The sequence below is a fragment of the Prionailurus viverrinus genome, chromosome C1, assembly GCF_022837055.1.
Source record: "Prionailurus viverrinus isolate Anna chromosome C1, UM_Priviv_1.0, whole genome shotgun sequence".
NCBI lineage: Eukaryota > Metazoa > Chordata > Mammalia > Carnivora > Felidae > Prionailurus > Prionailurus viverrinus.
The window spans coordinates 77,512,208-77,525,348 of record NC_062568.1 but is presented as its reverse complement, the minus strand read 5'-3'; the positions used below and the strand labels follow the sequence as shown (position 1 = coordinate 77,525,348).

Sequence of the window (13,141 nt, the reverse complement as noted above, 5' to 3'; positions counted from 1 at the left end):
GATTTTATGGGTGTTCCCTTGTACATGATGACTTGCTGTTCCCTTGCTGCTTTCAAGATTTCCTTCTTTGTCTTTGAACTTTTGACAGTTTGATTACAGTGTATCTTAGTGTGGGCTTCTTTGAATTCATTTTTGTTGGCATTATTTGAGCTTTTTAAATTTGAATGTCCATATTCTTCCCCAGATTTCATTTTCAGGCATTATTTCTTCAAACAAGCTCACTGCTCCTTTCTCTTTTCTCCTTTTGGTTCATTAATGCATATATTGGTCTGTCATTAGTGTCCTATAAATCTCTTAGGCTTCATTTTTTTCCCCTTTTTTTGTTCCTCTGACTAAATTATTTCAAATGATCGATCTTTGAGTTCACTAATTCTTTCTTCTGCCTGATGAAGAATGCTTTTGAATCCTTCTGGTGGATTTTTCAATTTAGTTATTGCAATCTTCAGCTCCATAATTTCTGTTTGGTTCTTTTTTGTATTTCCTATCTCTTTGTTGCTATTCTCATTTTGTCCATGCATCAGTTTCCCTGATTTCATTTAGTTGTCTATTTATGGTTTTTTGTAGCACATTGAGCTTTATTAAGATGATTATTTTATTTTATTATTTTTTAAAGATGATTATTTTAAATTTGTTGTCAAATAATTCACACATCTCCATTTCTTTAGGGTCATTTTTGGGAGATATATTTTGTTCTTTGAGCTGTATTTCTCTCCTGTTTTTTCCTATAATTTGTGCATTTTATTTTTTTAGTTTTTAATTTTTTTTATTTTTTATATGTTTTTTATTTATTTGAGAGAGAGAGGGAGAGAGAGAGCGCGAGCACGAGCAGGGGAGGGGCAGAGAGAGAGAGAGAGAGAGAGAGAGAGAGAGAGAGGGAGAAAATGGATATGAAGCAGGCTCCAGGCTCTGAGCTGTCAGCACAAAGCCCGAAGCAGGGCTCAAACTCGTGAAGCATAAGATCATGACCTGAGCCAAAGTTGGACACTTAATCAACTGAGCCACCTGCGCGCCCCTAGTTTTCAAATTTTTTTAAATTTATTTTTTGTAATCTCCACACCCAAAGTGGAGCTTGAACCCACAACCCTGAGAGCAGGAGTCACATCCTGCCAAGCCAGCCTGCTGCCCCTAATTTGTCCATTTTAAAAAATAGCCACCTCTCCCAGTGTCTAAAAATTGGCTTCATACCAGGGAAGACCTTTTTCCGTTAGCCCAGACAGGGAATCTGGAAGCCCTTCAAACCTTTTCTGGAGATACATCTTCTCTGGGCATGTGCACATAATTTCCTAGTTAGAGAGTGTTACTGGTTTTCTGGAGCTTGTAATCTTTAATTCCCCTCGGTCTCGCTGCAGTACCATACCTTCTTTGGTGCTGCAACAAGGCTCTGAGCTTGAGCTCTCTTTTGTTCTCCACCGTTACCAGGCATCCAAAGAATGTTGTTCATTCAGCCCTCTGATTTAGGGGAGACAGAAGTTATAGTCCCTTAGGCAGTTTCCCCAAAAGCTGGAATGTTGGATGTGCATTCTACTCTTCCCTTTCCCTCCCAAGAGGGTAGCTGTGAGCAGAGTGTTTTCTCCCGTTTGCACCAAGCACTGTCAGTTTGTGTCTGTGGTGGTGCAGAGTTTTGTATGCCATCTTGCTCCCTGGTGGGCTTTTTCAATATGCAGATTCATATCTTATTTCCAGACACTTGGTAGGGGGCTGTTTTAAATATTCTGAAGGATGCCTGGGTGGCTCAGTCGGTTAAGCGTCTGACTTTGGCTCAGGTCATGATCTTGCTCGGTTTGTGAGTTAGAGCCTCGCATTGGGCTCTGTGCTGACGGCTCGGAGCCTGGGACCCCCTTCAGATTCTCTGTCTCCTCCTCTCTCTGCCCCTCCCATGCTCATGCCCTGTCTCTGTCTCTCAATAATAAATAATAATTTAAAAAATTAGTTCTGTTGCATTGTTTTTCTTCATCAGAGACTCCACTTATATGACTGTCTTTCCTTCTTTGTCTCTTTTTACATCTTACCATCTTTCTTATTCGTTTTACTACTTTCTTTACCTGATTTTCATTCTCTTGGTCCTTTGACAAGCTTTATGCAACACGTTTTTGTTTGAATATATTTTGTACCTGGCTACTAGTAATTTTAGTCTTTGTCTCTGAGATAATTGTCTTTTCTTTTTTTCCTGAGTTACTCAACTCGTCCCATTTTTTCCTTAGTCTTTTACCCTCCTTCTGTCATCTTAGTTTTTGAGTTTCTGATTCAAAGATATTTTTCATATCCCTAAATGTTTCTTTGGGGCATATTTAAGTTTGGTGTATTTTTCTTGAAGTTTTTTTCTGTTCTTCCCTCATGCAGAGTGGAAAGAATTTATCATTAGAACCATAGTTGCATTTTTAAAAATTTTATTTTTAATAATAACATAGATTTCTAGGTTTTCTCTTCATTTTTGTAGTTAAGTGTGTAGTTCACAGTTTTACTGGTTCTGTGGTGCCCTCTTCTGTTTGTGTAGAATGATCTCCTTTTTGAGGAATAGGCAAAGAAGGACTTGTCTTATTCTAGCTGTTTCTAGCTAGTGTTTCAAAATCCCCATTATCTTGTTTTCTGCAGGACAGATGGGCTCAGTTTTTGTTTTTTTCCTTCTCTGCAGGGATTCAAAACTTGATCTTTTGATTTTGATCTCCTAGGATTTTGCTACACTTTGTTTTGTGCTGATGGCTTATTTTTCATTCTCTTTGTTATTGTGGCTTTATAAGCATCTTAGTCCTTTACTGGTAAGTTTACTATTGTAGGGTGGTGAAGTAGATAAAGGTAGTGATTCAGTTTGCTGTCTTTTGCTGGGGGTTTTGCATGTGAATTTTTAAAATACCAATGAATAATCTTTGATTTTGTATGCTGCTTATCTCAATTAATACATTCTAAGACCCAACAAGTTGGGGCTTGAGCTTGGTAAGATGGAATAGAGACACACATACAAAAATTCACATTTCAGCACTGCTGATTTCTGCCGATGTAGTCATAGAACTTTAATTTACTCCTCTCCAAAAGAAAAAACAAAATTCTCTCCTGCACTTTGCAAGATTGTGGTTGGTAGTATTTATGTATGACTAAAAGTCATGAGTTATTTAGTTTATTTTCATTTTCTTTTAATGATTTATCATATAATTTCACACATTACTAGGAAAAACAGAAGGTACAAAGGATGTAAATATCTAGAAAAACAAAAAATGTTTATTTAGGTATAACATAGTAAGTTTTGAAAGGTTATTTTAGAATGTCAAAGTAATCATAAGAAGTGACTTTGTGTATTTTGGTGGTGAGTCCCTTCAATTTCAGACGCAACGCTTTTATTTCACTGTTTAAACTTAAAAACTAATACAGATTTATTTCAGAAAATAGAGAGCAGACACACACAGAAGAATATAAGACCCACCTAAAAAGTATTTTGTGGTGTATAAAAGACTGTATTCTTCCAGTCTGTTTTCTCTACACACATATTCATTTATATTTATACATGTTATTTTATAATATATAAAATTATAGTATATGTAATTATATAATAAAATTATGTTACATAAATATAAAATAAAAATTATAAATTTTTATAATTCCCTACTTATTCCCATTTAGACTTCATGGGTTTTTTTTTTTGGTGTTTAAATAATGCCATTTATTATTATTATTATTATTATTATTATTATTATTATTATTTACTTATTTTAAGAGAGAGAGCATTTGGGGGACAGGGCCAGGTAAGAGAGAAAGAGAATCCCAGGGAGGTTCCATGCTTAGTGCAGAGCCCAGCATGGGGCTTAGTCTCACAACCAAGAGATCATGATCTGAGCCTAAATCCAGAGTCAGACGCTTAATCAACTGAGCCACTGATGAACATTTTATTTAGTCATTGTTGCCCATTTGTCTGTTGCCTTTGATGAATTTCAAAAGTGGAGTTGGTGGGTCAAAAGAATGCCTTCTTAATGGAAAAGAAATCAAGTCATGCTTGGTTTTTAATACGCTTTTAAAAACCCAGGTAACCTCACCAACATATAATGCAGGATGTAACAGGGAATCAACATTATTCCTGCCAACTGCTTGCCCTAATAAAGATAAATGAAAACTCTTCTACCTGCTTCCAGGATTTTGTCTGTTTGTCACTGACTATGGTTATTATATGAAACACAGGCCTCTAGAAGCCATATTATTGTTGTGTTTTTCTGAGTTTTTAGTTTGAGAAGCTGTCTGATAATATGGGGAAGGAAATGATAGCTGAGAATTTATTTTTAGAGCTAAATTTGGTCTGTAAATTAAAATGGGGGAGTGTGTCATGGTCGACTCCTTAATTTCTGGCTGCAGCTCTGTCATCTGCCAGCTGTGTTAAGAAGAGAGTCATCTATGGTCTATTTTTAAATTTCCTCACATGTAAAATTAAAATAATATTAAATCTTCGTCTATTAAAGATGTATTTCAGTAATTGGATAATACCTAAAAATGTTTTGTACTTAGAGGAGAAAGAATCTCTTCAAATCAAAAATGTGTCACCAGTTAGCTCAGTTCCTCTTGTCAACCGTATTTCTAGATTACTAGAATTAAAAGATTTTTTTTAATTTTTAATAGCCCATTCTAGTAAAGATGGAATAATCAAAGAATACTTAAGTCAGAGTCCTGAAATTTGACTCCCTCATGTAATTTATACCACAACTAAGAGCAAATCATTTGTTTCTTGAGTCTCATTAATGTAATAGTGTCTATCCCTGTCTCAAAATTTTGAGGAGCTAATAAGCATAAGCATAATAATAAGCATGTGATTGTGGATATACTTTGAGAAGTATAAAACATTATATAAATACAAGGTGGCATCACATATTGAATCACTTTATTTGACCAGGAGAGGTGAAATGTCAGCAAGGTAATAGAAAAGTATAGGCTTAAATAATGCAGAAATTGCTCTTTCAAAACCTGGCTTTCCTAATTTCTTGATACTGTTTGTGGGTGTATTTGATCCTCTCACAATTTTTTAGTTAACTCAAAAATTGTTACTAATCGACTCTAAATTGATAGTAATATTTGTATAGGGAAGTGTGTTTAATGTTCCAACTTGGGATCCCACCCTATGAAGAAAATGTATTTCTTTCTGGTATGGAAAATGGAGAAACTCTTCAAATGTAAGCTAGCATCCACCTGCCTGTCCCTTACCTCAACTGCTTGCCTTTTATTGAATGTCTCTGAGCTTTTGTCCATTTTGGACACTGTGTTTTCTCTGCCTGGATTTTTTTTTTTTCTCTCTCCCTTTTGCCTTGCTAAATCCCTATTGATCCTGAAAGTCTTAGTTTAGATTTTACTTTCTTTGGATATAGTTCTCTATCCTCCTTAGACAGTCTTTCACTAATTGAGGAGACATGCTTGTCAAGCCCAAACATGATTGCATACTGAGATATCTCTCTTCTACTAGCTAAGTTGCTTCATAGCAGAGTCTGTCTCATCCACTTTTAACAATTCTGAGTAATAGGAGTAGTATCTGGTGTCTACTAGATGCTCTGAAAAGTGTTGAAAGAATGACACCGATAAAAACAATTCTTAGCCAGTACTCTTTTATCTTTTAGATAAAGAAATCACAGAAGCCATCTCTGATAAGTTGAGACTTAAAGGAATTTCAGAAGCAATCCATTTGGCAATTTAGGAACCTTAAGGAAAGGTAGTGTGGCTAGGATAAAGGATGGGTAGGGAGAAGTCAGAGAGAAACAAGGCCTTATAAGTCAGTGATAATTTTAACCTGAGTTTGAAGGGGATTTATTGGGGAGTGATTTGACCTAATTTGCCATCTACAAAGTAATACTGCTTTGTTGGGAATGGCATCGGTCCCTTTTGTGGTTGGGAGAAAGTAGGCATTAAGTGGTAGAGGCGCAATAAAAGTTACTGCAATCAAGATGTATTTCATAGGAACTTTTGTTTAACCTTAGTTTAGAAATATTTCCTGCTGTGATAGTAATGTAGTCTGTTGAACATGGTTTTTTCTTTCCTTTTTTTTTTTTTTTTTTTGGAATTAGTTTGTACTGTTAAAGTTCAGGTATGTAAATGCAGAAGATAATTAAAACCTGTGGCACAATTCTTTTCCTGTCATTTGCATGTGTTCCCTATTTCTGGTATTGGTGCCAGACACCTCTGTTAATTTAGCAAACGGGATCAATTTTCTTGTAATTGAGATGTTAAATTCTAGTTTGCGAATATGTGTATATTTAACCTTTGAATAAAATTCTACTTACTAAAGTTATAAATATCTAAGGTGATATCAGGATGAGTACAGCATTAAGGGACATCAATGGCAATGTTTTCTATAGTTCTGTGGTGAAGGAACTATTTATAAATAATTCTTAAAGCACCTTGCAGTTATTAAAGTAAATTTTAAATAGAATTATGCATTGAATTAACATTATTAAAACAACTTATGTTGCCTACTTTACATTTTCCAGGAACATCATTTACAGCGAGCTATTTCAGCACAGCAAGTATTTAGAGAAAAAAAAGAGAGCATGGTCATTCCAGTTCCTGAGGCAGAGAGCAACGTCAACTATTACAATCGCTTGTACAAAGGAGAGTTTAAACAGCCAAAACAGTTCATTCATATTCAGCGTAAGTTTGTTGATTCATTGTTTTCTGTTTGTAATTTAAGTTTATCTACCAGTGAATATCCTTTCTTTTCTATGCCCAAAGAGATTTTAATTTTTCAGTTCATGCACACTGATTAATAGAAATGTAAAACATTAAAGAATAAAATCTCTGTATACTTAACATCTGAATTTGCATTAGTTGCATTTGGAACATTTGATGTTTATGTAGATTAGGATTTGGTGTGGTACTTAAACTTTATTATACAACTAAAAGTTGGTGGATTGTTGTACTCAAATTTAAGATTTATTTTTAAAGCCCTGGTGGCTATAATGCTGATTAGGGGTGAGTCTTCAGAAGTTTTTTAGAATTAGATTCTATCCCTCTACCTACGTCTAATTTTTATAAAATTCTGTTTCTGCCTCCTTGATACTCTCTTATTTTTCTCCCCATTGTTACTATTTAAATGATCACCATCTCTTGCCTTAGAACTGTTTCACTAACCTCCTGCTAAATTTACTATCCCTCCATTGCCTTTCCTTACCCTCTCTTCTAATATGCCTTCTTGACAAAGTCCACCAGCACCAGAGTGGTCTTCCTAAAGTGTCAGTCTGATCAAATTATTCTCTGGCTTAAAATCCTGCTGTTCTTTATTGTCTCCAGTAGTTTTCAGCTGATGGTGTAGACAGATGCTGATGTCTTGGTATCTTGTCTGATTGTGTAAGAAAAAGCCTTGGGTAGCTTGTTAAAATAGAGATTCCAGGGCTCTGCTTCAGGCCACCTGTATGAGAATCATCGGTATGCATCCTAGTAATAAGTATTTTTAAAAGTTCCCGGGTAATTATGAAACCCCTCCAGATTTAAGACTGACTAGAAGACTATTTTCCATCTAAGATGCACATTTTTTTATTGGTAATCTTTGAAATAAGATTGCATATTAAATTGTTATTGTCCTGGATACAAGTCTAGTTTATCTAAAGAAAATTTGCATTTGTTTCTGCCAAGCATTTAGGGAAACTACCAACATCAGACCACTTTAAAGTTTTCCCTGTTTGTTTTGTTTGTTTTTAGACCATACTGATAGCTTTAGTTCAGGCTACAGACCTGCTTAGAGTTCATTTCTCAGGGGGAGATTTTTCTCTCCTCCTTTCATGTAAGGGCAAGTTGAGAAATGAAGTTCCTTGCTGTTTCTTTCTGCATAGTTGGTTTATTTCTTTATCTTACACTGAGATTGTTACCATTTGGTAGTGTATGTTTATGCAGGAGTATTCTGTTAACCTTGTTAATAGACTCCAGCAGAAAGCTTTTTTTTTTCTTTTTAATAGTACATAAAGTCATGGTGCACCTTGTAGCTGGTGGCAGTTTAGATTTCACAGTTCAGTAACAGGCAAATTCTCTACTTTGTGATTGTTTCCCCTGTCTACTCCATTAACCTCATTTCCTGACTGCTCTTCCTCACACTCTCTTAGCCATAGGAACTAACTTGAAATTACTCATATTTGCCTGGTTATTTTACATTTCACATTTCACACTCCCTTACATGTGCTAGTCAAGTCAGCTTTCACCTCCTGCAACTCACTGAACACCTAACTTCGTTCTGAAGCTTATCCTGACTTTTGTCACCCTACTTCTGTTTTTTACTTAATCTCAGTATCTTGTACATACCTCTGTTAGAGGACTTGCCATATTTTATTACAATTATTTGTAACCATTCTTTCTCTTCTTTTAGACTAGGAGCTTCTTGAGGGCAAGGATTATGTTTTATTTTCTCTTCATATCTTTAGAGTGAAGTGCATGGCTTATAGATGCACAATAAATAGTTGTTTTTAAATGGCTTTTAAAAGGCTGTTAGGTGTCACAACCATTTCCAGAAATTTTTTTTTTTCTCTTAAGCATTCGAGAGAAATATGATACAGCCATTATTTATGTGACTCTGTATTCTTTGAATCCCTTTAGTTTGTTGCATTTGTCTTACCTGTGTATCAGGAAAGAGCGGGTTCATAATAGGAATTTTAAGTATTTTTCAAGCCAAAGTATCCATTTGTTATTGTTTTGTATTTTAATAACACTGTAGCTGGACATCAGGACCATATGTAAAAACCATTATAGAAAACCAAGAATGAAGAAGTTGCATGTAACCCATCTGGGTCAGGCACATTAGATACAGTAAACATTAAAATTGTGTTGGTTTTTAAATTTCATTTTATTCTGTTACCACAGAAAATAGAATAAAAATAATAGAAAATTATTTTCACTTTCATTTTTTCTCTTTTAGTCTGTCAACATGTATTCTACATGCTATGCTATATATAAGATCCTATTGCACATATAAATTTTCATACTCCTTTTTCTACTTATATTTTAAGTTTCCCACGTTTGAATATTGTCTGTGATTGTCGTTTTCAGTGTCTACTAATTTTCTATCAAATTGATATTTATCACTTTGCTTACTTCTATGCCTATTACTGGCCTTAAACTTGTCTATACTCAAATTTAAACTCATGTTATCATTGAGATTTTTTTTTCAGGGAAGAGCTGCTTTTTTTTTTTTTTTTTTAAGTTTATTTATGTTTTTAGTAATCTCTACACCCAATGTGGGGCCTGAACTCACAACCTCAGGATCAAAAGTCAGATGGCTGTTCCAGTTGAGCCAGCCAGGTGCCCACCCCTCAAGGAAGGGCTTTTATTTATTTAAAAAAAAATTTTTTTAATGTTTATTTATTTTTGAGAGAGAGAGAGACACACACACACAGAGCGTGAGCAGGGGAGGGGCAGAGAGAGAAGGAGACGCAGAATCTGAAACAGGCTCCAGGCTCTGAGCTGTCAGCACAGACCCTGACGCGGGCTGGAACTCACGAACTGCGAGATCATGACCTGCCAGTCGAAGCCGTACTCTTAACTGACTGAGCCACCCGGGCACTCAAGGAAGGGTTTTTAAACATTTTTTTTTGAGTTCTGAAATATAAGGAATTACAGAAGATACTGCTCTGGCTTTTTCCTTTTCTTCTTTACATGATAGAGTTGAAAGAATCTCCATTTGCCTGCCTAAGAAAAGACATTGCATAATTGCCACAGTAGGATAGCTTAGTTCAGGTTCATCACATTGTTTCCCTGAGCTTTGGCAGAAAACTTACTTTATTACTCCACAGTGCTACTAATGTGACTATTACCCGTTTAGAGTTTTTCAAAGATTCTTTTGTCATCGGATGTACTTTTAACTTCGTATGATTTTTTTAAAGTTTATTTATTTATTTTGAGAGAGAGCATGAGTGGAGGAGGGGCAGAGATAAAGAGTCAGTCAGTCACAGGGCGCCTGGGTGGCGCAGTCGGTTAAGCGTCCGACTTCAGCCAGGTCACGATCTCGCGGTCCGTGAGTTCGAGCCCCGCGTCAGGCTCTGGGCTGATGGCTCAGAGCCTGGAGCCTGTTTCCGATTCTGTGTCTCCCTCTCTCTCTGACCCTCCCCCGTTCGTGCTCTGTCTCTCTCTGTCCCAAAAATAAACAAACATTGAAAAAAAAAAATTAAAAAAAAAAAAAAAAAGTCAGTCAGTCCCAATCAGGCTCCACGCTCTTCACACAGGGCCCAACTGGGGCTCCATCTCAAGCGAGCCCAAATGAAGAGTCAGATGCTTAACTGACTGAGCCACCCAGGTGCCCCTAACTTTTCCCTGTGTGTTCTACCACTAGGACACCAGCCTTACTTACCAAAATGAGCTGTTAGAAGTGAAGGTCTGTTTTTTTTCAGGAGCAGAATTTCATCTCACTCACCATACAGCCCCAGAATATGGTTTTAATACAGTTTTCTTTCCATTTCCCCTGACCCTTCATACTTTTCAGCTACAAAATAATGAGCTCCTTGCACCTCTCTGACTTATGCCACATATTGTTATACCTCCATGTTATACCCCTTTACTTCTCTCTTCCATTTGTTAGAATATAACTTATTCTCTGCATCTCATCTCCAGGATTACATTTAACAGCTTTTCCCTGAGCCCCTCCAAGCAGAATTCTTGGCACTGTTTACCTCAAGCCCTCTTGTGTCATACACACCCTCACTGTAGCATGAGCCACCTTTGGTTGTGATTGTTTGTCTTCTGCTGTCTCTCTAGGCTATACCAGTCATTGAGAGCAGGGACTTTTTTTCTTTTAATTTCACTGCCTAGTATAGTACCTAGCATGTGGTTAGGTAAGCAGTGTAATGTTCGCTGAATAAGTAAACGAGTGAATAAATGGATGATTGAAGGTAAAAGTATATACACGTTGGTATTTTTGAGACATTGATCTTGTAGGACTCAAAATTGTACACAAGATCAAACATAAGAACAAAATTATTGGGCTGCCAGGGTGTTCAGTTGGTTGAGTGTCCAACTCTTGATTTCAGCTCAGGTCATGATCTCATGGTTCATGAGTTCAAGCCTGCGTTGGGCTCTGTGCTGACAGCGTGGAGCCTGCTTGGGATTCTCTGTCTGTCTCTCTCTCTCTCTGCCCCTCCCCCACGTTCTCTCTGAAAAATAAACATTGAAAAAAATAAAATTATTTGTGTGTGTAGTGAAATTGAGGACCCATGTGGATCCAAGTTAGAAATGAAAAGTGAGCTCTGTTAATTACAACAGTGTCATTTTAGGCCAAGAAGGAGTTGGGAATGGAATGATACCAGTCTTGATATGGATGCAAGAACTTTGTTCCTTCCTTTTCTCTTGTGGTACCAGTTCTCCATAGTGACCCATATTGGTAATCTGAGGAAGTTATCAGAGCACATTGGAGTAGTCTTTCCAGCATAACAGATGGAGGCATCTTGGAGGCATGTGGTCTTGATACCTAAGATACTGAAACTGTTCCTCACTGGTCAGTTGTGTGACACATGCATAAGATGCTACCTCCATTTTACTTACTGTTACAACAGATTTACTTTGGGTACCTCAACCCAGATGTTATAATTCCTTCATTCCTTTTGGAATTTAAGAACTTCATCAAATTCAGAACCCAAACTTTTCTCCTTAAGGAAATGACTTTGTTTACACTGCAGTAAGTTATTTTGATGTTCCATTATTCCTTTTATTTAATATGGTAATATTTTATAGTTGACATTAAGTATCTCAGAATTTTAGAACATGAAGGAACTTGAGATATTGTTTCAATATTGTTTCATAAGTGTTCTGAAGTTAATTTGTCTCTAGTTTTGAACTCACCTAAATGGTCTTTGAAAATAAGACTCCTTATCTTGTTTTGAAAGGAAAGGTCTCTTCCTCTTCTCCCTGCACTGCACCTACACATACAGATCAGTAGACCGTCTCAGCTGCTTCTTGGCTGAATGAAAGAGGAGAGTTCATGAGGAAGGATAGGTGGGAGGTAGCACCTCCTCATTCTCTGTTGGGCAGGCAGAGGAACTCACCAAAAGGAGATTGAAATCTGCTATTTGTATCTGCAGCCAGGATAGTAAAGCCCTAGGAAAGTGCCTGTCGTTGTGTGTATGCTCCTATATACCTTAGTACACGTGAAGGTGGCTTCTTCTCAGTCTGATAAAGGTGACCATTGTCAAGTCTACATTAGGAAAAGAAGAAAAATTCCACTTATTCAATATAAAGTAGACCTGTATGTTCCACTAGGTTTTCAGCAAGAGTGAGATAGATGCTGGCCTAACATTCGACTTCAGTCTCATTATCCTTGCAATGCTCTTTGCTGTTCTTTTAACAAAAATGATGACCTTTTACCCTGGTGGGACAAACATGTTTTGATTGGAGAATCCAAATGAAGAGCACTACTTTGTTTATACAGTAAAACTTCTTGGTGAAAAGGATGCATTCTAGGAACATCACTTTTTGTAAAAACGTTGCCAGGTATGTGTAAAGCAGTTAAATTGAGCACACATCTCATGAAATGAATCACACATTCAGATAAATAAATATTAGAAAAAAAGTGCCACAAGTATAGAAGTGGATTGTGGAGAACACATTCCAGGTGAAGCTCGATCCCAGGTTCAGGTGATTGGAGGCATGGTAACAGGGACAGTGAGCCAGGCCAGGCCTCGAGGACAACCCACATTCAGATCAACTGGTTGTAAGGATCTTTCTCCTCAGGATTGTGCTGAGTCTCCTTAGGTAAAGCTGTGGACGTGAAGGCTGAAATGTAGAGCAGTACCTGGAGAGCTACTAATCTAGGAAGGAGGAAGAAACCCAAAACTCAAAGTATTAAAGTAATGCCAGGTGTTTTGGGAAAAAGCAAAATAATCATTGGTGGTCTGGGTAGAGAGATAAAAATGAGTACAAAGAGAGTGCCCCTTGAGCCATTATGCATTTATTTATGCCCACTATTAAAAAATTTGAAAAATTGGGGTGACTTTGAGTAAAATACAGCATCACAGATTAAAGACCTTGATAAAGATTCAGGAGAAAACAAAGAGGTAAATTTGATGCATAGTAGTGCATATTTTAGGCATGATGTAATTAATAGACAAAGCAAAAAAGTGAGATTGGTTTTAAGGTGCATATTTCATTGCATGTTTCCTGGCACTGAAGCATTTAGAACCTCCTGTGGGGCCACACAAAGAAGATACTGTGA

General features: G+C 36.7%; 1 protein-coding gene across 2 annotated transcripts in view; it reads left to right on the top strand.

Moving 5' to 3' along the window:
* EPC2 (enhancer of polycomb homolog 2) overlaps positions 1-13,141 on the top strand; it is a 120,218-nt gene that overhangs the window by 41,715 nt on the left and 65,362 nt on the right. For both annotated transcript variants that reach the window (XM_047871254.1, XM_047871252.1), the window contains exon 2: positions 6,450-6,609. In XM_047871254.1, coding sequence (XP_047727210.1) covers positions 6,450-6,609 — 160 coding nt within the window. The remainder of the gene's footprint in view (positions 1-6,449; positions 6,610-13,141) is intronic.